This window comes from Felis catus, chromosome X (assembly GCF_018350175.1).
Source record: "Felis catus isolate Fca126 chromosome X, F.catus_Fca126_mat1.0, whole genome shotgun sequence".
NCBI lineage: Eukaryota > Metazoa > Chordata > Mammalia > Carnivora > Felidae > Felis > Felis catus.
The window spans coordinates 123,097,306-123,120,130 of NC_058386.1; the positions used below are offsets into that span (position 1 = coordinate 123,097,306).

General features: G+C 42.4%; 1 protein-coding gene across 3 annotated transcripts in view; it reads right to left on the bottom strand.

Moving 5' to 3' along the window:
* CD99L2 (CD99 molecule like 2) overlaps positions 1-22,825 on the bottom strand; it is a 97,085-nt gene that overhangs the window by 19,511 nt on the left and 54,749 nt on the right. For all 3 annotated transcript variants that reach the window (XM_023249241.2, XM_023249243.2, XM_023249242.2), the window contains exons 2-5: positions 19,064-19,123; positions 2,238-2,306; positions 2,026-2,109; positions 150-209 (exon numbers count right to left, since the gene is read on the bottom strand). In XM_023249241.2, the coding sequence (XP_023105009.1) occupies positions 150-209; positions 2,026-2,109; positions 2,238-2,306; positions 19,064-19,123 (273 nt within the window). The remainder of the gene's footprint in view (positions 1-149; positions 210-2,025; positions 2,110-2,237; positions 2,307-19,063; positions 19,124-22,825) is intronic.

Genomic DNA, 22,825 nt, shown 5'->3' on the forward strand with positions numbered 1-22,825 from the left:
AGTGAGCCGCAAGTTGTCAGCAGGATGTCTGGCAACTACCTCTCCCATCACAGAGGCTGCGTCAGGACGACTCAATCAACCTGGTCGCCATGTAATCACGTTTGTACCAAGAGTAAGGTATTTAGACGGACCAGCACTCCTAACTTTACCTTTGTCAGGTTTGTATTCCCCACCACCTAATATGTCTTCAAGATCCTTGTCTGAAAAACCTGGAGAAAACAAAACACACATTTCAATTCCAAAACACCTTTTTCAGGGACAAAAACCTTATGTTAATATGTTGCCCAACATCCCCAGAAAAGGATGTCCAGTTCAGAATACCCTTGATGAATATGGTAGGCAAAACTCTCAAATAGCCCCTGATTCCCTCCTGCTATAGTACATACCTTGCTTAACATCCCATCACTTTAAGCATGAAAAGATTTTCCAGATGGAATTAAGATCCCAAATCAGTTTGGCTTTGCGTGAATTAAAAGGGAAATTATCCTTGGTGGGCCAGACCCCATCAGGTAAAGCCCTTTAAACCAGGGTGAAGCCACTAGAAGCAACAGAGCTAGTCTTCCTCTCTGGGCTCTCCCTGGTCTCTACCTCCTGCTGGTCTTGAAAAAGCAAGCAGCCATTAGTTCTACAACTGCAAGGAAACGTACTCTGCCTACAACCCCATGAACTTGGAGGAGGACCCGATCGCAGAGGAGACCGGACCAGGCGGACACCATGATTGCAGCTATATGAGGCCCTGAACAGAAAACTCAGCTTGGCAGTTCCTCAACTCCCCACTCATGAAAAGGAAACTGAGTTAATAAACAGGTGCTGTGTTAACTCACTGAGCTTGTGGTAATTTGTCAGCAGCAATAGAAAACTAATGCTTTTTTGATTCAACTGTAGTTACTCTGCAGAGCACTTGAGTGTTTCAGTTCCGAGCTGTATTATCTGCCTTGTGCTCTGAAAGACCACTTTGCCTAGGAAGAATGAATGATGATCAAACTATGGTTATGGTGGCTTGACTATTTGGCACATGTTTCCTTGCAAATAAATAAAATGGGGTGGTCACTACGAAGAACACCATTGGCCGTATCTGTTGCCAATGGGAAGATTTCAAACAAAACGTGTAATTTTGAAAAATCTACATCCACCTCTCTGATCTCAGCAGCTTCCCAGTACTTAAAGACTTTATCTAAGGAGATGGGGGTGATATTAGCAAATGTGAATTTGGGATACTGCGTATTAAAACATGGGCATTATCTGGAAGTTCACAAGACCTCAGGACACCAATATTTCCAAATGACCAATGCATACATAATATGCAAAACCACAAATGAGGAGAGGTTCCACTAAAAGTGCAAGAGAGTCCTGTGGGGTTGTAAGGAATCACGTATAAAAAGTTCATTGATATGGTCACGTCCCACACTGTAGTTAAATGGTAACAAACGGCCACTGGTCGAGTTTGGGTGTCTTACTAAAGAAAAAAAACTATGTTGATCAGAAAAGTCTATGAAAATATTCCTCCCTTTTTTGACTACATATCTATACGAAGCCAGCTTTCCTTCATACACCTCAGCCATCACAACACATTACAACTGAATCCAGAAGCAGAGAGGGTCTAGCTTTTCTGCTTCGACATTATAGAAATTTGCAAAACATGTACAATGATGCCACTCTTCTCACTCAATTTTGGTTTTGGATTGCCCATTATTTCTTACAAAAACATGCTATTTTTGTTAACATGTATGGGTTTGTTGTTCATTTTTAATGAATACATGATTACATATATTTTTTTAAATTTTAGTTCAAAGACAATATTGTTAGATGTGACCTACATAAACAAAAGCCCTTGAAATCCTCAATGATTTGGGGATTCCTGAGACCAAAAAGTTCGTTAACTACAGTTTAGGGTTCTCCTGGGCCTTGAAGTACCCCCAGGCCTGCCATGCCCGGGTGACTCTGCGGGCTGTTGTAGTTTCGTGAGCGACGACCCGGCCAGGGAGCCGCAGTGCTGGCCGGTGCTTCCAACCTTCTGTGACTTACCTCCTGCTCCTGCGCTCGGTTTCTTGCGGCCATCGTCTCGATCATTTCGATCATCCAAGGCATCAGCCAAGTTAAAATCATTATCTGCAGTGGGCCCCAAAACATAAAAGAGAAAGTCAACAGGTTAAGCTGCAGGTAGCTCCGTGGACATTGGCCCAAAGAGAGTTCCACAGTGTTCTTCTTTCCTGCCCTCCTCAGAACAGCCATATTACCTGCAGGCTTGGCTGGAGCTCTGGTTGCTACTGGTCTCTTGGTTGTAGTGGTGCCATGGTCCCATCTCTCTAAAAGGGGAGGGAGGGCAGCAAGGAAAGCACATTTAGTAACAAAATACAGCAGCCATTTCTTGGCTCAGGTCACATCGTGAGTATGTACCATTGTCTCGGTCCTTGAGGCCCCTCTAAGGCTTCTGACAATCCCTTGGAGAAAGGCAAAGAAATGTAGAAGGTTTAAATGAGAGGAGTTCTGTTCACTTTTCTTCAGAGGATTGGTGGTAAGGCAGACATGCTCCCAGATAGGATCCGGGGATTCATGGAGCTAAGTATTCAGCCTAGATCTGCTGGATGGGACCCCGTGGGTCCAGGGAGTTCAAGAGCTTGTGCGTGACCCTTGGAGGCTTCAGGCTCTGGTTTCCACCACTATCAACCTGGCACCAGAATCATAAATCATACTGCCCAGGGATGGACTGAGGCTATGTTCCCAGGTGGGTATGGGGGTGTCTATTATCAATTGAAAGTAGTATAACATCAACAAAATATTTTCTAGAAGCGTGGTTGTTACTACTGTAACTATTAGCTTTTTCAGCTCACCTGGATTCCTCTAAAAATATGGACTTCTTTCACATCTATTACATGGCATGACATGCATGAGTTTTCTAATAGTTTCTTTTCTTGAGCTTACAGAATGTTCCATAAACTGTTCTACAACTGGAGGCGGCAGAGGGAAAGGAAATTTAAGGGAGAAGAAACGCAAAGACAGTACTATATATGGCAAGCACTCAGAAAAGAAACAGCAATATTTGTGGGGAAAAAAATCTCAGTGAGTTTTACAGATCAAAAATGTAATCCTCGGGTGCCTGGGTGGCTCAGCTGGTTGAGGGTCTGACTCTTGATTTCTGCTCAGGTCATGGTCTTATGGGTCGTGAGATGGAGTCCTGCATTGGGCTCTGTCCTGGGCATGCAGCCTGCTTAAGATGCACCCTCCCTCTCCCTCTCTCTCTCTTTCTGTCTCCCCCACTCAGGTGTGCATGCGCTCATGCTCTCTCTCTCTCTAGATGATGATGATGATGATGATGATGATGGTGGTGGTGGTGGTGGTGGTGATGGTGGTGGTGGTGGTGGTGTAATCCTCAAACTGCCCAGGTAATTTACAATGCATTACCTGTCTTTTCTAGATAGGGCCTTAAGGCCTGTGGATCAAAGAAATGTAAGTCTGAATCTTCTGGAAAGAGTGTAAAAACACAGTAGGACATGACCTGACATTTCTCACTAGGTATAAAGGGAGACATCACATCATGATGGAGGGTCAATCCACCAAGAACACAGAACAATCCTAAACTTGTATGCACCAAACAACAGCGTAAAAACACATGGAGATAAAACTGATAGAGCTAAAAGGAAAAAAAAAAACAAACAAACCACAATTAGAGTTGGAACTTCCACCATCAGCAACTGACAGAACTACTAGAATAAAAATCAGCAATGACAGAGAACCGAACCACATAATCAAGTAAATATCCGCTCCACTCAGTCACAGCAGGATAAGGAATTTAAGCACACATGGAACATTCACCAGCAGAGATTACATCCTGGACCAGAAAACCAAGCTCAATAAACTTCAAAGCACTGAAATTATACAGAGTGGGGTCTCTGACCATAATGGAATCAAACTAGAAACAAAAACACCATAAGAAAACAAGAAGATCCCTAGGCACTTAGAAATAAACAACACACTTCCAAATAAAACCAGGATCAGAGAGAAAGCGTCAAAGAAAAAAATTTTAAATACAACTGTGTGAAAAACACCACCACCGAAACATGCAGGATGCAGCTAAAGCAGTGATAAGGGCAGTTTCTAGCATTAAATGCTTAGAGATGAAGAAAGGCCTCAGATCAATAATCTAAGTTCTTAACTCCAGATGCTAGAAAATGAAATGCTAGATTGTAGGGAAACAAACCCAAAGCAAGCAGACAGAAGGAAATAAGAGCAGAAATCAACAAAACTGAAAATAGAAAATACAAATCAATGAAGCCGCTTCTCTAAAAGGTCAATAAAATTGGCGTACCTCTAGCCTTACTAACAAACATAAAGGAGAAAGGACAAAATACCATTATAATGAATGAAACCAAGTGTTTCCTTACAGAGTCTGTAGCCATTAGAAGAGAATAAAATGTAATGAACTTACGCTCATATATTTGGCAACTGAGAAGAAATGGACCAATTTCTCAAAACCCACAAACCACCACAACTCAACCCAGTCCTGCACATTCAAGTACTGGAAGACAAACATCGTTAAGATGACAATACTACCTAAAGTGATCTAGATTCAAGGCAATCCCTACCCAAATCCTAAAGACACTTTGTTTTCTGAAACAGAAAAACCCATTCTTTTGTTAATTTTGTTAATGCTTATTTACTTTTGAGAGAGAGAGAGAGAGAGAGAGAGAGAGAGAGAGCAAGAGAGAAAGTGTGAGCAAGAGAGGGACAGAGAGACAGGGAGACACAGAATCTGAAGCAGGCTCCAGGCTCTGAGCTGTCAGCACAGACCCTGATGCGGGGTTTTGAACTCACGAACTGTGAGATCATGACCTGAGCCGAAGTCGGACTCTTCACCGACTGAGCCACCCAGGTACCCTAGAAAAACCCATTCTAAAATTCATGTGGAATATCTCAAGAGTCCCCAAATAGCCAAAACAATCTTGAAAAAGAAGAACACGGTTGGAAGATTTCTTCTTCAAAACTTAGTACAGAGGTACAGTAATCGAAACAGTGTGGTACTGGCATAAGAACAGACACCTGGGTCAATGGAATAGAACAGAGTCCAGAAATAAACACTTACATATACGGCCAATATGTATATTCTGGACAAGAGCACCAAGAAACTGGTCATAACACGCCAAGGAATGAAGTTCAACCCGTACCTGACACCATATATAAAAACGAATTCAAGTGAATCAAAGATCTCAAACTATAAAACTCTTAGAAAAAAAAAAAAACATAGCAGAAAATCTTCATGATCTTGGATTTGGTGAGGATTTCTCAGATGTGATGCCAAAAGCACAGGGAACAAAATGAAGATAAATTGGCCTTCATCAAATTAAAACTTTTCTGCATCGGGGCACCTGGGTGGCTCAGTCGGTTGAGTGTCTGACTTCGGCTCAGGTCATGATCTCACGGTTTGAGTTGGAGCCCTGAGTCGGGCTCTGCACTAACAGTTAGTGCAGAGCCTACTTGGGGTTCTCTCTCTCTCTCTCTCTCTCTCTCTCTCTCTCTGCTTCTTCCACGCTTGTTGCTCGCTCACTCACTCTCTTTCTCCCCTCTCAAAATAAACAAACTTAAAAAATTATTTAAAAAAAAACTGGGCAAAGGACTTAAACAGATCTTCAAAGAAGATATACAAGTACAGCCAATAAGCACATGACCGGATGCTCGGCATCACTAGTTGTTAAGGGAAATGCAAATCAAATCCACGAGGAGCTGCCACCTCACGATCATTAAAGGCCGTTCTGAAAAGAAAAATGCACTAACAGGTGTCGGAGAGGATGTGAAAAAACCAGCCCCTGGCGCACTGGTACAGGGGATGGAAGATGCTGCAGCTGTTGTGAAAAAGCATGGCAGTTCCTTGAGGTTAAACACAGAATTAGCACACGGTCCTGTAAGTCCACGAGTAGGTATACATTCCAAAGCACTGAAAGCAGGGACCCAGATACTTGCATACCAATGCCCATGGCAGCACTCTGCACAATCGCCACAAGGCAGCAATCACCCACATGTCCATCAACATGTGAACAAACAAAATGGGGTCCACATCCAATGAAGTATCACCCAGCTGCATGAAGGAACAGAATTCTGGCACAGGCTACAACATGGACAAACCTTGCACATGTTATGCTCTGTGAAAGAAGCCAGACACGAAAGGACCAATATTGTAGGATTCTACTTACATGAGGCACTCAGAATGGGCAAATTCTTAGAGACAGAAAGGACGCTAGAGATTACCAGGGGTAAGAGTAGAGAAAAATGGGGAGTTACTGTTTAATGGTAAAGAGCTTCTGTGTGGGATGATGAGAAAATTCTGGAAATGAATAGTAGTGGTAATCGTTGCACAACATGGGGAATGTACTCAGTGCCAATGATCTGTACATTTAAAAACGGTTAGGGGCGCCTGGGTGGCTCAGTCGGTTGAGCATCTGACTTTGGCTCAGGTCATGATCTCACAGTTTGTGGCTTCAAGCCCCACACTGGGCTCTGAGCTGACAGCTCAGAGCTTGGAGCCTGTGTCTCCCTCTCTCTCTGCCCCTCCCCTGCTGGTTCTCTCTCTCTCTCTCAAAAGTAAAGAAACATTTTTTAAAATGTTTAAAAAAAGAAAACAGAGGAAAACCTTTGGGACTGAGGGCTTGGTGAAGAGTGCAGAGACTTGCTAACAAAACCATGTTGCACAAAAGAAAAAAAAAAGATAAACCAGACTACATCAAAATTAAAACATTTCCTTTCGCAAAAGACCCTGTTAATAAGCTGAAAAGACAAGCTACAGGTTAAGAGAAAATACTTGCAAAACACATATATGACTAAAGACTGTGTCTACAATCTATGAAGAGCTCCTAAAATCCAAAAGTAAAACACAATCCAACTAGAAATGAGCAAAAGATATTCAAGTTAAAATCACAATGAGAGGCCACCAACATACCTATCAGAATGACTAGGATCTAGTGGTAACACCAAGTACTGACTGACAAGGACACGGAGAAGCTGGGTCACTCACACACTGCCGGTGGGAATGTCACGTGGTACAACCACTCTGGAAACCCAGTTGGCTACATTCTTTAAAAACTAAACCTACAACTATCATATAGACCCAGCAATTACACTCCTGGGCATTTACCCCAGAGAAAGGAAAACTCACACTCATGTAAAAACCTATATATAAATGTTTACTGCTGAAAACTGGAAACAACCCAGATGACCTTCATAAACAAACTGTGGTACATCTACATCATGGGATGCTATTCAGCAAGGAAAAAGCAACAAACTACTGATACTTGTAATAACTTGGATGGATCTCAAAGGAATTCTGAGTGGAAAAAAAAAAAAAAAGAAGCAATTCCCAAACATTACATACTACATGATTCCATTTACGTAACATTTTCTAAATTACCAGATTCTACAGATGGACAACGGGTTAGGGGGTGGGGACTAGAAAGGTGCGGGGGCGGGGGGAGGAGATAATGGTCAGTGTTCATAAAAGGACAGCAGGAGGGGTCTTTATGGTGATGTAACAGCTCCCTGTGGACTATCGTGGTGGACACACTCACCCACCCAGGTGACAAAACCGCACAGTAGTGAAAACACACACACTAGGCTTTGTGTCCATATCAATACCCTGCTTATGATATTATACTATAGTTTTGCAGGGTGTCACCTTTGGGGAAACTGGGTAGTGGATACACGGAATCTCTCTTTAGCATTTCTTAGATCTTCAGGGGTTTACAATTACCTCAAAAAAAAAAAGTCTGTTAAAAAACAGTTTGGGGGCACCTGGGTGGCTCAGTCAGTGAAGCGTCCGACTTTGGCTCAGGTCATGATCTCATGGTTCGTGAGTTTGAGGCCCATGTCAGGCTCTGTGCTGACAGCTACAAACCTGGAGCCTGCTTCAGATTCTGTGTCTCCCTCTCTCTTGGCCCATCCCCCACTTGTGCTCTCTCTTTCTGTCTCTCAAACCTAAACAAATGTTTTAAAAAAAAAAAAAACAACTAAAGAGCAAATCAAGTAGGAAAGGGCAGTAAGAACATCTTGGAATGAGGTGGTAACACGAGTGAAGTTTCCAGGCAACTAAAGCTTGTTCTTTCTCGATCCCAATGGTTTGCGGCACAATGAAAATCTTCCAGAGAGGATATCTTTACAGGACAAATAACACAGTTCTCAGTCTCTTTGAGATGAGGGTATAAAATACGACTTTTCCAGAGGGCCTGGGGTCACTATTTTTCTGTTAGCACATCGTGCTTACCTCTTAAAGACCAGATTCCCATTTTCATCTTCTTTCTAGATTACTGGATCTCATCTTCCATGGGCGAGGCACACTGCCACACAGGCCAGTCATCACCATAAAGCCAGAGCTTACCATTTTGGAGGCGAGGGACTGTAATACCTCTTTGGGGCAGGTTGACCTGTGGATCAGTAGCGGCCTTTTCTGGGGCTTTTTTGGCCAGGGTGCACCACCTGACGCTAAACTACCCTTTGGGGCCATCACCCTCCCCGTGCAGACACATGTAACGGCAGCGTGCTGTGGAGAAAAGGCACTGGAGGAAAAGCCAGAGCCGCTGGGCTCCAGTCCCGCGGTCCTGCTAGCTTGCAGCAGGACCTTGGACAAGTTCTTCTCATCTAAACCAGGAGGGAAGGATGGGGTCGTGAAGGTTTCCCCAGTTCTGACACCTAGAGTTCTTCCTCATGTAAAGATGGCTTTAATTTGTTTAAGTTTAAATTTGTTAGACATGGTCAATATAAAAGTAATCCAATGGTACAGAATTTTTTTAAATTTGTAATGTATGCTTAATATAAAAGTAATCTGATTGTAGAGAACGCAAAGAAAATACTAAAGCTGGCCTCGAATCAACCCTCAGAGGTGGCTACTCTGAATGTTTTCACATAAGCATGCACGCCCGTACGTGTGCTTGGATACACTTACTGGATAAAAGTTGATTCATACTACATACATTTGATTCTGTCACTTACCTTCCTCATGTCAGTTCCAGGGACCGACCTTATTCTCCGTATTGGCTGGAGAGCACGGATGCTTAGAATGTAGCCATTTCACTGTGGGATTTTAGCGTTCCATTGGGGGTGGATATAAAACACAAGACAGCTGTGCACACGAAGTGGTGTGCCTAGAAGGAAAATGCTCGGAAGCAGAGCTGCTTCAAAGATGCTATGAAGTCGCCCTCCCCAAAGGTAGACCTCACTTATAGGACTGCCTACAGGAGTGAAATTGTAAAGGCAGAGCTTGATACCACAGAAGACATCTAAAATGACCTTCCTGCTCGCCCCAGCTCCACAAATACATGCTCAGCGTGCATTGATGGTGAAGAAATCTTTGATTTAGGGGAAAACAGATGGATGCCACATAAATAGCTCTCAGACAGTAGTTCTCAAAGAGTGTTCCAAGAACCCCTGGGGGTCTATGCAGTCATAACTATTTTCGTAATCCTCAGATGTGCTTTGCCCTTTTTACATGGTGCAAAAGCAATTGCGTGTAAACCAACTGGCCCTTAGTGTGAACCAGGGCAGGAGCACCAAACGTTATGAGAATGAGTTAGATTCTTCACTACACAATAGCAGGTGAAAGGGAATGCCAGTTCTGGGGTGCCTGGGGGGGCTCAGTCGGTTAGACGTTTGACTCTTGATCTCGGCTCAAGTCATGACCTCACGGTTTGTGAGGCCGAGCCCTGCATTGGGCTGTGCTGGCAGCACGGGTCCTGTTTGGGATTCTCTCTCTCCCTCTCTCTCTGCCCCTCCCCTACTCGTGTGTGTGCGTGCTCTCTCAAAATAAATAAATAAACTTAAAAAAGAAAGAATGACCGTTTTACCTAATGTCCTAGATGGTAGGTGGAATCCTAAGGCAGCTGCCAGGATTCCTGCCCCCTGGTGTACACAGCCTATATAAACCCAGCCCCTTGAGTGCAGGGGCCCGGGGGAGGGGGGCAACCAGGTCACTCTCAAGATCGGGTTATGACATATGGCAGAGGTGAAGGGATTTTGCTGATATAATTAGGATGCCAATAAATATGAATGAATTACTCAAAGGGGAGAATATTCTGGGTGATTCAGACATAATCAGGTGGTAAGTCCTTGGAAAGAGGGCTTTCAGCCTTCCCTGAGCTGACATTAAAGGTAGCCGACACTCTTCCTTTTTCTGACCTTGAAGAAGTGGCCACTAGTTCTGTAGCTGCACAGAAATGAATTCTGCCAACAAAACCGTGTGAGTAGGTCACCTTACACGGGGAAACAGACTGTGCAGATGTGGTTAAGCTAAGGACTTTGAGATGAAAAGATTATCCCAGATTGCATAGGAAGCCCCAGGTAATTATAAGGGGGAAAGTACAGCCAGGAGAGCCAGGGGGAGGATACCGTGATGTGGAAAGCAGGGCTGAGAGTGAGGGAGAAATGTGTAGATGCCACTTTGCTGGCTGTGAGGATAGAGGAAGGGCCACTAGCCAAGGAATGCAGGTGGCCGGCCTCCAGAAGCAGACACAGGCAAGGAAACCGACTTCCGCCTACAGCCTCCCAAAGGAACACAGCCCTGCCAGTACTTTCATTTCTGTCCAGTGAAAACCCAGATCATAGATTTCTGAACTCCAGAACTGTAAGAGAATAAATCGGTGCTGTTTTAAGCCAGCACACTGCTGTAATTCGTTACAGTAGCAATAAGAAACTATAGACTTGGGTAGTAGGATTAAAGTACTGCTGTAATAAATACCTAAACATGTGGAAGTGGCTAGGGAATCAGGTAATAGACAAAGGCTGGAAGGATGCTGAGGGGCATCACAGAAAAAGCCTAGGTTCCATGAACAGACTGTCAGTAGAAATACGGATCTTAACTAGTGACAGCTAATGAGGATTCAGAAAGAACATGGTCGAAAATACTCCTATCATGCTAGAGAGTCCTTAAATCACCACAAACGGACTGCTGATAGAAACATGGTTGTTAAAGGCTTTGCCACTGAAGTCTCAGATGGAATTGAGGAACATGCTATTGGAAATTGGCTGAACTGTGCGTCCTGTAGTTGCGCAGAAAGCGGAACTTACAAATAATGAACTTGAATAGGCTAGCTGAGGAGGGTCCCCCCCAAAAAAGTGTTAAGGGTTTGACCTCGTTTCTTTCTGCTGTCCATAGGAAAATGTGAGAGGAAACAAAGACTGAAGGCAGAACTCATAAGCAGACAGGAACCAGCACTTGATGATTTGGGAAACTTCCATCCTGACCTAATTGCAAAAAGTGCTAAAATTCACTGCCAAGAGAGCATGCTCTGAAGAGGCGGCCAATGGTGTGCCTGGAAAACCTTGCGTTAGTGCCTTGGAAGGGTCAAAAGGTCAGAGTATTCAGTCACACAAAGGCTCTCTGAAGAGATTATACATGTGACTCATGGTTTCCCTCAGCCACCTCAGCAGAAGCCACGAATAGAGATGGGGTCATCCAGGAAAGATCTGTGAAGGAGCCTCTTGTCCAACGGAGTGATCTCCATGACACACATGGGAGGTCCATAAGGTTCTTGAGAATTTGACAGCAGCAGGAACACTGCCAGCTTGGAAGTCAAGGCGACAGAAAGAGAACAAAAAGGAAAAACGCCGTTTAGCCTCCCACAATTCTACAGGCAGAGAAACAGGCGGATAGAACGACTCAGCTGCAAACACGTGCTATTTTTCATGGAAACAGAAGGATGGCTCTGAGGATTGCTAGAGACCAGTAAAGTCCTCTTGCCTTACATTTGCTCACTCCCGTAAATGGGATGTCTCTATTATTAGATTCTGGGGAGCAAGTAGCCGGTTTCTTGAGTTTCGCAGGTATATAGACGGAGAAGGACCATACCTTAGAACGGATTATATCCAGAAACTTACCTACACCTGACGCAGAGAATTTAGGTGGTGAGATTTTGGTCATCTGTGCTGATTAAATTAAGATTTTGGAATCTGGGTCGATGATGTAATAGGTTAAAACTTGTGAAGAAGGTGGGACAGAGTGAATGTCTCTTGCATGTGGGAGGGACATGGATATTTGGGAGCCAGAGAGCAGATGTGGTAGAAAGACGATGCTCCCCCAACAAAGACAGCAATGTCCTAATTCCCAGAACCTGTGAATACGTTACCTTCCACGGCAAAAGGTTCTACATGTGTTTTTGAGTTAAGAATACAGAGATGGGAAGACTATACTGGATTATCTGTGGGGGTCCAATGCGATCACAAGGGTCTTTAAAAGGGAGAGAGCCAGAGAGACAGATCTGCAGATGACACCGCTGGCTCTGAAGATGGAGGGAAAGGACCATGAGCTAAAGAACGCAGGCCTCCCGAAGAAGCTGGAAAAGACAAGGAAATCGATGTTGTCTATAGCCCCCAGAAGAACACGGCTATGCTGACACACTGGTTTTAGCTCAGTGACGGCCAGATCAGATTTCTGATCTCAATGATTATAAAACAATAAAGGTGTATTGTTTAAGCAACCAGCTTTGCGGTGATCCATTACAGCAGTGACAGAAAACTAACACAACCTCAAACCTCACGTCAGAGCCCAGCCCCAGCCGATATGTCAACTGTAGCTCTGTAGAAAACACTGAGTGGAGGACCCAGCAACACAGAACCCAAACTCCTGACCCAGGGGACTAAGAGAATGCATTGGAATTGTTCTAACTCAGTTATCTATGGTAACTGACTATGAGGCGATACAAAATTAATAGAAGGGAGCAGAAAAAATACTTGATTAAAAGCTCAACCTTCAGTACACAACTTTCTGACATTCTGGGCAAAGAAATGGGAAAGGCTATTAAAGCAATTATACTGCTCAAAGCATAACAAGTGACTCAAGAAAAGTCACTTATGTGATTATTTCAATTTTGAGCTGAATTAGCTGTTTTCGGTCTCATAAAAGACCGAATTTACTCCACCTAACAATACTGGCGGGGAACGAACGGTTCTGTGCCTTTCACGCTGAATACACAAGCCTACACGTGCGATAAAATTGCATTGAACAAAATAGTATGGAGGCTCCTCAAAAAATGAAAACGATGGGACTACCACTGGATGTGGCAATCCTACTTCTAGGCATATAGCCCAAAGGAGTGAAATCAGGATCTCTGGGAGAGATCCGCACTTCCTTGTTCATCGCATTATTCTCAATAGCTGTAATAAACAAACAATCCAAGCGCCCACCAATGGATAACCAAAATGTGCTAATGTACGTAAAACATTATTCAGCCTTAAAAAGAAGGAAATCCTGCTATTTGCGACAACACAGATGGACCCAGAGGACATGATGTAAGTAAAATAAGCCAGACACAGAAGGACAAATAGTGCACAATCCCACTTTTACAAGGCATCTCAAGTAGTCAAATACATAGAATCAGAGGGCAGAATGGTGGTTACCCAGGGCCAGGGGGAGAGGGAATGGGGAGATGTTAGTCAAAGGGTACAAAATTTCAGGGGAAAAAAAGGGAAGTAACTTGGCTAGGGTGTGGAGAAACTGGAATCCTTCTACACTGCCGGTGGGGATGTAAAATGGTATAGCCACTGTGCAAAGTAGTCTGGTGGCTCCTCAAAACATTAAACACTGAACAACCATATGACCTTGCAATTCCACTCCCAGGTATATGCCCCCAGAGAATTAAAAACAGGCACTCAAACAAGAACGTACACACGCATGTTCACAGCAGCACTACTCACAGCAGCCAAAAGGCAGAAACAGCCAAATGTCCATCAACCAACGAGTGAACAAACTGAGGTCTATCCATACGATGGGATATTGGTCATAAAAAGAATGAAGCACTGTTACATAGGCTACAAGGTGGCATATATACTATGCTAAGTGAAAGACAAACGGTCACATATTGTATGATACTATTTATACAAAATACTCAAAATAGATAAATCAACTGCTATCGAAAGCAGATTGGTGATCATCTGGGGGAAAAGGGAGTGGGGGAGGAGGAAAAACGGCTTAATGGGTAAGCAACTTCGCTTTCAGGGAATGGAAAGGTTTTGGGACTGGACAGACAAGATGGCTACACAACACAGTGAATGTTTTAAAATGGCTAATTTTACGTTATGTGAATTTCACTTCAAAAATTATTTTTAACAAAGAGGGACGGGGGCGGGGGGGGCGGGGAGAAGATCATCACTACAACTGCACGTCCGTTCTACCACAAGTCAGTTTTAGGAAAAGTGCACATGGAAGTTAGAATGTGGCAAGTCCTTCCCTTGATACGACTGTGCTTGCTTAACTCCTTGGGCAGGCAGCTGGTACACCAACGTGCACCTCAATGTGAAAACCACACCAGTGCACAGGTTTTTATGGTAAGGCGACCGCGTGTGATAACCTACTGTCAATGTACTTTCGAATCTAGTTCATCATCAGTTTAGAGGGGATTTTAGGTGTAGAATTTCCGCTGGACTTTAAGCTGTAAAAAGAAGTACAGCACACGTGTGTGAAGAAGGTTCTGGATGTATACCTATGTTACGGTGATAGGTATGGGTAGAAAGGAGAAATTATGATGCTGAAACCATTACCTGAGCAATTCTCAAAAAAGCAATTGCCACCTACATAATATTAGTCAAGATCTGTAGGACTCCAATAGCTCATGTAAAATTATTTTTCCAGATTAAAAAGAAATCAACTGACCACACATGTAAGGGTTTATTTTCAGACTGTTTGATTGATCTAATCATGTCAATCCTATGCCAGTACCACACAGTCTTATCAATAGCTTATCAATAGTCTTATCAATGGCTGTAGGTGCCATTTTGAGAGAACATTCATGCATGTGAAGCCTGCGGGGATGTGGAACATGAGCTTGGATTTGTGGGATTTTTAAGATACTATTAACTACAGATTTTCTTGTCATGAACCTTTAGATGGGATTTATCACCCACAATTGGGACGAGGAAAGTCTAGCTGCTTACCAAGGAATTAGAATAGTAGGTCAACTTCATCAAAGCAGTGAGCTCCTAAAATAAAGACACCTATTTCTGTGAAGCTCAAAATGACAAACTTAGAAAATGTTCTCTGCTGCTCAGCAAATGCTGCCAGCAATATGGCACTCCTACCAGAAGGGAGCCTTTCTCCTATGTGCTACAACATAGTAAACAAAACCGGCCAGGTTCGCCCAGCTGTGGCTTAATGATGGTGTCCGTGGCCTTCCGAGGAAATAGGGACAATCATAAGCAGCTTTAGAGGGCAAAAGCAGAAGCACGCTCCCCATGACATGATTACACACACAGCAAAAGGAACACATGGAGGGAAAAGGGGTGGAGAGGGGAGGAGAAGAGGGAGGGAGCAAGGGAGGAGCAAAGTTCTGAAAGCAACATGGATGAACCTCGAAAATATTACACCAAGTATAAGAAACCGAACATAAAGTCTGCATTATTATTGGACTCCACTTATAGGAAATATCCAGAATAGGGGAATCCAGAGAGACAGGAAGGAGATCAGTGGTTGTCAGGGGCTGGAGGAGGGAAATAATCAGGGGATTGGGGAGTGACAGCTAAGGGGTACAGAGTTTCTTTTTGAGGTGATGGAAAGGTTCTAAAATGGACTGTAGTGATGGTTGCACAACCCTGCGAATATACTAAAAAGTCACTCAATTGCACGCTTTAAATGGGTGAATTATGGGGCACTTGGGTGGTCGGTTAAATATTGTACTTCGGCTCAGGTCACGATCTCACGGTATAGGAGTTCGAGCCCTGCATTGGGCTCTGTGCTGACAGCTGAGAGCCTGGAGCCTGTTTCAGATTCTGTGTCTCCCTACGTCTCTGTCCCTCCCCTGTTCACATTCTGTCTCTCTCAAAAATAAACATTAAAAAAATAAATGGATGGATTGTATCTTATGTGAATTATATCTCAATAAAGCAGTTTTTAAAACGACTCCAGGAGCTTCCCCTTTGCACTTAGAATAAAGTGGTCACCAGGCCCTAAAGACCCCATATGACCCAGCCCCTTCCAACTTCTCTGTCTTTTCTCCAACGTCCACCACACGCTAGTCACACAGGCCACCTTCCAAGCCTCAGAGCCAGCACAGTTCTTTTCTGCCTCAGGACTCTTACACCTGCTTCCTTGGCCTTGACAGCTGTTTCCCCACTCCTTGCAGGTCACTTCTTGTCTGGGTGGGGGGGGGCTTTACCACTTCAGGTAAAGTAGCCACCCCTTACCACCTCCCTGGGCCCTCCCGGTCCCATCTCCCTGTTATACTTGTTCCAGAGTGCTCAGCGATACCTGAAATTATTTCGTGTACTGTGTCTCTTCAGAGAAAATAACATTGTGAGGGCAGATCTGGAGTAGTGCCTGGCAGCAAGCATGCACTCAATAATCACTGCTGAGCTGATGAAGGAAGGTCCTTCACAACAGCCGGACCTAGAAGGTCCAGGGATTCTTTATGTAAGAAAGGTACAATATACAAAGGAGAACATTCTCCACCAGAAAACATAATTGAGCTTAGGAGAGATGGACAGGTCTACCTCTTTGACCCTCAGTAGCATGAGACGTAAGCTAAGACAGAAAAAAAAAAAAAAAGGATGGCAGAGTGATAAGGCTTTGAAGGATATGATCTGACCAAAGACATCACATGCTGGTGGTCCTATGGGTCCCTGACACACTGGCTCATAGGTGATGGAGATCAGATGGGCAGGTACACAACTGAGAAAAGGATGTAAATAGTAAAAGGTCTCCCATCAGGAAAAGAACAAATGTCCTAACTGGGGATCTTTATACTTATATTTATTTGGGGTTTGTTAATTTTTGGTCATATTTATTTTGGAAGATGTGAAATGACTTCATGAAAGCCATCATTGCTAATAAACTAAGTATATTTATTTTCCTGGGAATCCAAAAGTCCACCTGGATGGACAGAACTGTGTGCATACTCAGGAAAGACCCGAGAATGCCCTAAGTTCTTCCCTCACACCATACATGAAAATGAACTTCTAAGAGATTTGTAGTTTCAGGTTTATGATCCATTTTGAGTTAGTTTTGTATAAGGCATAAGGCAGGGGTCCGACTTCATGCTTTTGCATGTGGATATCCAGTCTTCCCAGCACCATTTATTAAAGAGCTTATTCTTCTCCCATTGAACAATCAATCTTGGCATCTTTGCCAAAAGTCAACTGGCCATAGAATGGTTTATTTCTAGGCTCTCAATTCTATTCCACTGAACTTACTGAGCCCTCACCTCATACCAGTCCTGTGCTGAGTGCTTCACATGGGCCATCGCATCTAATCCTTACAATAATCCTAGTAGGTAGGGCTCGTTATTAACCTCACATAACAGACGAGGAAACAGAGGCACAGAGAAGTCAGGTAACTCATCCACGGTGACAATAAGTGGCAGAGGCAGGGTTCAGACGCAGGAAGTCTGGCTCCAGAGCCCCTCCCTTTCATCATCCAGAATATACAGAGAGCCCACAAACCCATAAAAAAGACAAGCAAACCAGCAAGAAAATGGGGAAAAGATAGGAACAGACAATTCACCAAAGAGGAAAATACAAATGGCCAGTAAATCTATGGCATGATGCTCCATCTTACTATAATTAGAGAAATGCTTAATAAGCAAGAAGATATTTTGTCCATCATATTGGTAAAATGGCTTGGATAGGTAACGTGATCCTGGTGATGTGCGGATCTGGGAGAAAAGGAACTCAACAGTGTTCAGTGAATATATAATGAAACATTCATTTTGGAAACATTCTGGCAGAATCTATTAAAATATATAGTTCCATTGAACTCGTGCACAAGGGATATGGACAAGACTGTTCACTGAAGCCCTATTTGTAATTATGCAAAACGAAACCAAATCACATCATCTGTCAGTGCATCATGGGCCATGGCCAAAGCCACACCACTGGAATGCCAGCTCCACGAAACACAAGTTTAAATCTGAAGGACAGATATAAAGATGCAGATATATAGATGATATAGGTTGAATGGTGGCCCCAAAAATATACACTAGAGTCCTAATCCCCAGAAGACATAAATGTGACCTTAATTGGAAAAACAGTCTTTGCAGATGTAATTAAGGATCTTGAGATGAGATCATTCAGGATTATCCAGGTGGGTTCTAAATCCAACAAAAAGTCTCCTTGTAAGAGACAGAGGGGAAGACGACACCCCACAAAGGAGAAGGCCCTGTTGAGATGGACGCACAGACTGGAGTCTCACAGCTACAAGCCACCACAAGCAGGGCTACGTGAGGAAGCTTTCTGCCCCAGGGCCTTCAGAGGAAGTGTGGTCCTGCCGATACCTTGATTTTGGACTTTGGGCCTCCAGAACTGTTAGAGAATACATTTCTGGTTTTTAAACCTGCCAGTTTACGGTACTTTGTTACAGCAGCTGTAGGAAATTAATACAGATAGATATATTCATTCAGGTCTTCAATATATATTAAATAAAAAAGGTTGTGCAATAACACACATGTAAGTAAATTAAAAAGCTCTACATGTTTTATATAAAGCAAAAACAACAACAACAACAACAAAAAAAACAACAACAACAACACCGAACAATCTATGTGTATAGATGTATGTAACAGCACAAAAAATCATTTGGGACCAGCAGATCCAAACTCACTTCAGCAGCTCCCTCCTGGGATGGGACTGTATGTTAGCAGGATGGGGAAAGATCACACAAAATCTCAGCTTCACTTTCTAACATTCACAGATTTTTTTAAATGGTTTGTTTTTTTCAAAAAAAACTAAAGAGAAACTGATGACAAAGCTTAGCATTTGAGAGATAACATACAGAAACCATTTTAAGAAAAGTCATAAAAAAATCTAGGAGGAAAAACAAATCTCTTATTCACTTCAAAGTACCTCTTCTTGAGCTAGGGAAAGGCAGTCTTCTGAGGCTGCTGCTGAAGAAAATGCTGTCTCAGCTATTACATTGTTTGGTATTCTTTGCAAAGGAAACAAATGATGTTAAACATTCAGATTTTCTCTTAAATAATGCAATTTATGACACCCATATTTTATCTGATCAATATAGGCCACCTACTGTTTTCCTTCAGTGTGTCTCCTGAGCGGGTGGTGTATACTAATCATTATTGTTTGCTGTTTAATAGTCTGATTTACTACTCACGCTTTACTGAGGAAGTTTCTTCAAATGCATCCTCCAGACGTAAATCAGAGTCCCCAGATCCTATAAATTAAATAAAAAAAGATTTAACTATTTTTGCATAAAACAAAATAGTACTTATAATGGTTATGTCCCTTTAGATACAGTGTCACGAAGGTAACACAAGAAAAAGAAATCAGTGGAAGCCACCCAAAGATAAATTTAGTGATAACCTTCTACAAACAACTTACCCTCACCAAAAACAAAAAAAACAACCACCTTCAGTCCACTAGAAGGCTGAAGACTCAACTGTACAGAACATGAAGTACAATCTTACAAAAAGCCTTCTCCATGATATGTAGGACTTTTGCAATGAGGAATACTGGAGTCCAAAGTTCCATCAATATGTGCCAGGTTCTTTCATCCCATTCCACTGTCAACTCAGTGTATCATCCCCCGACCCCAGCATCCATATCTAGTAGCTCTGATTATACATAACTTAAAAGGCTCTATGGAAAAGCTTTTTTTTTTCAATATATGAAATTTATTGTCAAAATGGTTTCCATACAACACCCAGTGCTCATCCCAACAGGTGCCCTCCTCAACACCCATCACCCACCCTCCCCTCCCTCCCACCCCCCATCAACCCTCAGTTTATTCTCAGTTTTTAAGAGTCTCTTATGCTTTGGCTCTCTCCCACTCTAACCTCTTTTTTTTTTTTCCTTCCTCTCCCCCATGGTCTTCTGTTAAGTTTCTCCAGATCGACATAAGAGTGAAAACATATGGTATCTGTCTTTCTCTGTATGGCTTATTTCACTTAGCATCACACTCTCCAGTTCCATCCACGTTGCTACAAAGGGCCATATTTCGTTCTTTCTCATTGCCATGTAGTACTCCATTGTGTATATAAACCACAATTTCTTTATCCATTCATCAGTTGATGGACATTTAGGCTCTTTCCATAATTTGGCTATTGTTGAGAGTACTGCTATAAACATTGGGGTACAAGTGCCCTTATGCATCAGTACTCCTGTATCCCTTGTGTAAATTCCTAGCAGTGCTACTGCTGGGTCATAGGGTAGGTCTATTTTTAATTTTCTGAGGAACCTCCACACTGTTTTCCAGAGTGGCTGCGCCAATTTGCATTCCCACCAAAAGTGCAAGAGGGTTCCCGTTTCTCCACATCCTCTCCAGCATCTATAGTCTCCTGATTTCATTTTGGCCACTCTGACTGGCGTGAGGTGATATCTGAGTGTGGTTTTGATTTGTATTTCCCTGATAAGGAGTGACATTGAGCATCTTTTCATGTGCCTGTTGGCCATTCAGATGTCTTCTTTAGAGAAGTGTCTATTCATGTTTTCTGCCCATTTCTTCACTGGGTTATTTGTTTTTCGGGTGTGGAGTTTGGTGAGCTCTTTATAGATTTTGGATACAAATATCTTTTCCCATTCCGTTGGTTGCCTTTTAGTTTTGTTGGTTGTTTCCTTTGCTGTGCAGAAGCTTTTTATCTTCATAAGGTCCCAGTAATTCATGTTTGCTTTTAATTCCCTTGCCTTTGGGGATGTGTCGAGTAAGAGATTGCTACGGCTGAGGTCAGAGAGGTCTTTTCCTGCTTTCTCCTCTAGGGTTTTTATGGTTTCCTGTCTCACATTCTGGTCCTTTATCCATTTTGAGTTTATTTTTGTGAATGGTGTGAGAAAGTGGTCTAGTTTCAACCTTCTGCATGTTGCTGACCAGTTCTCCCAGCACCATTTGTTAAAGAGACTGTCTTTTTTCCATTGGATGCTCTTTCCTGCTTTGTCAAAGATTAGTTGGCCATACGTTTGTGGGTCTAGTTCTGGGGTTTCTATTCTATTCCATTGGTCTATGTGTTTGTTTTTGTGCCATGGAAAAGCTTTTAACGAGAGAATCTGTTCTCAGAGGTGGACCCATCTGCCCAATTATGCCTGCTATTGAATTTGACAGTTATCATTCCCTCTGATGGGCATGTAGTTTCCTACAGGGGTATATACATTATCAATTCTCAAACTACCATGCATGTATACTGAACTGAACACATCGGTAAATGGGTGGTGAACTGTAGAAGCCAGGCTTCTCACTGTTTCAGATAGAGCTTACAGATAAGAGAAGGCTAAAATGACCTATGTGATAATGGATTAGAGTTGGAGACCTCTGTATGAATCATGTGTAGCTTAACATACATACAGATGGTTACATATAGAAATACTTATAGACACATGTGTATATAAACATGGGCTAGTATGCGGACATACACCTCTGCTCTGTGACCTGAGAGGGCCTAGAAGCAGTAACACCCCAGTAGCAATAAGCACACCTAGCACCCAGATCGTGGTTTCTAAATACCATTCTCCAGTTAAAGAAAAACAGATCTCCTTGGAGAAATGGCAGGTTCTAGGATTGGAACAAGAAATATAGGAGTCTGAAGCATCTTATAGTTCCAGGAAGTATTTTTTAAAATATTGATATTGATGGGTATATGTCAATGAGGCACAGGACCAGCTGAAAGAGCTCCCAACAGCTAAAGCTGGAACAATTTAATCAATAAAGTAGTATTAGATCATAATACAAAGTATAAAATATCCATTTGTCCATGTTGATATAAACACATAAACAAATACATAAAAGGGATAAAACAGAAGAATTCAAATTAATTTATGTAGGTATTTCTAGCTCAAGGAGATGAAGCATAACTCTCCACTCCATAAGTGTTGACTTCCTTCCAAGGATTACAATATGAGAAGGTAGGTAGGAGGAGAGAGTAACTCTACAGTGGAGAAATCTAAGAAGTACTACATCAGATCAAGGTTAACATCAACAGTGATGGGTCATGCTGATAGTATATACCCTTGATATCGTAGGATGAGACAAGCACCATACATGTGTGGTCTTCCTCTCAAATACCTATAACCCGAGCATAATCATGAGAAAAACATGAGACAAATTCCAATTGATGGGCATCCTACAAAATATGTGACCAGTACTCAAAACCAAGGTCATCAAAAACAAAACAAAATCTGAGAACCCAGCACAGCCTGAAGAGCCTAAGGAGATATAATGATGGAAGGTCACTGGTACCCTGGATTGGATTCTGGAACAAAACTAGGGACTTCAGGTTAAAACAAAGGAAATCTGAATAGAGTATGGACTTAAGTTAATAATAATATATCAATATTGGTTCATTAATTGTGACAAATACACCACACTGATGTAAAATGTTAAAAATAGGGGAAACCGAATGTGAAGCATATGAGAAGTGTCTTCACAAGCTTTGCATTGTAAATCTGAAACTGTTCTAAAAACGTGTCTTATTTTTAAAAATCCATTTCCCATAGCAAAAGAATTAAGGGTAAACACTAAAAGACATATAGGATACAGAACGTCTACCTCATTTAAGGAAAAAAAAAAAAAAAAGGTCAACACCAACAGCTAAAAATCAATCCAACAAAAGTCACCAAACAAAAAAGAAACCAGCTAAACAGAAAATATGAACCTTAACACAAGAATATGTACAATCCTATCAGTAAAAAAAAAAAAAAAAAAATGAGTACAAAGAGGGTAAATCTCCTATCCAAAGATAAATGGAATATAACCATATGCTGTTGACAAAATATACACATAACACAACACAATCACACACACAAAATATATATAACAGAAATATACACCGGTAAATGTTAACAAGAAGAAAGCAGATGTGGCAATATTAATATGACGATAAAATTTAAGACCCCAACATCTAAATAAGGCCAATATTTTATAAAGCAT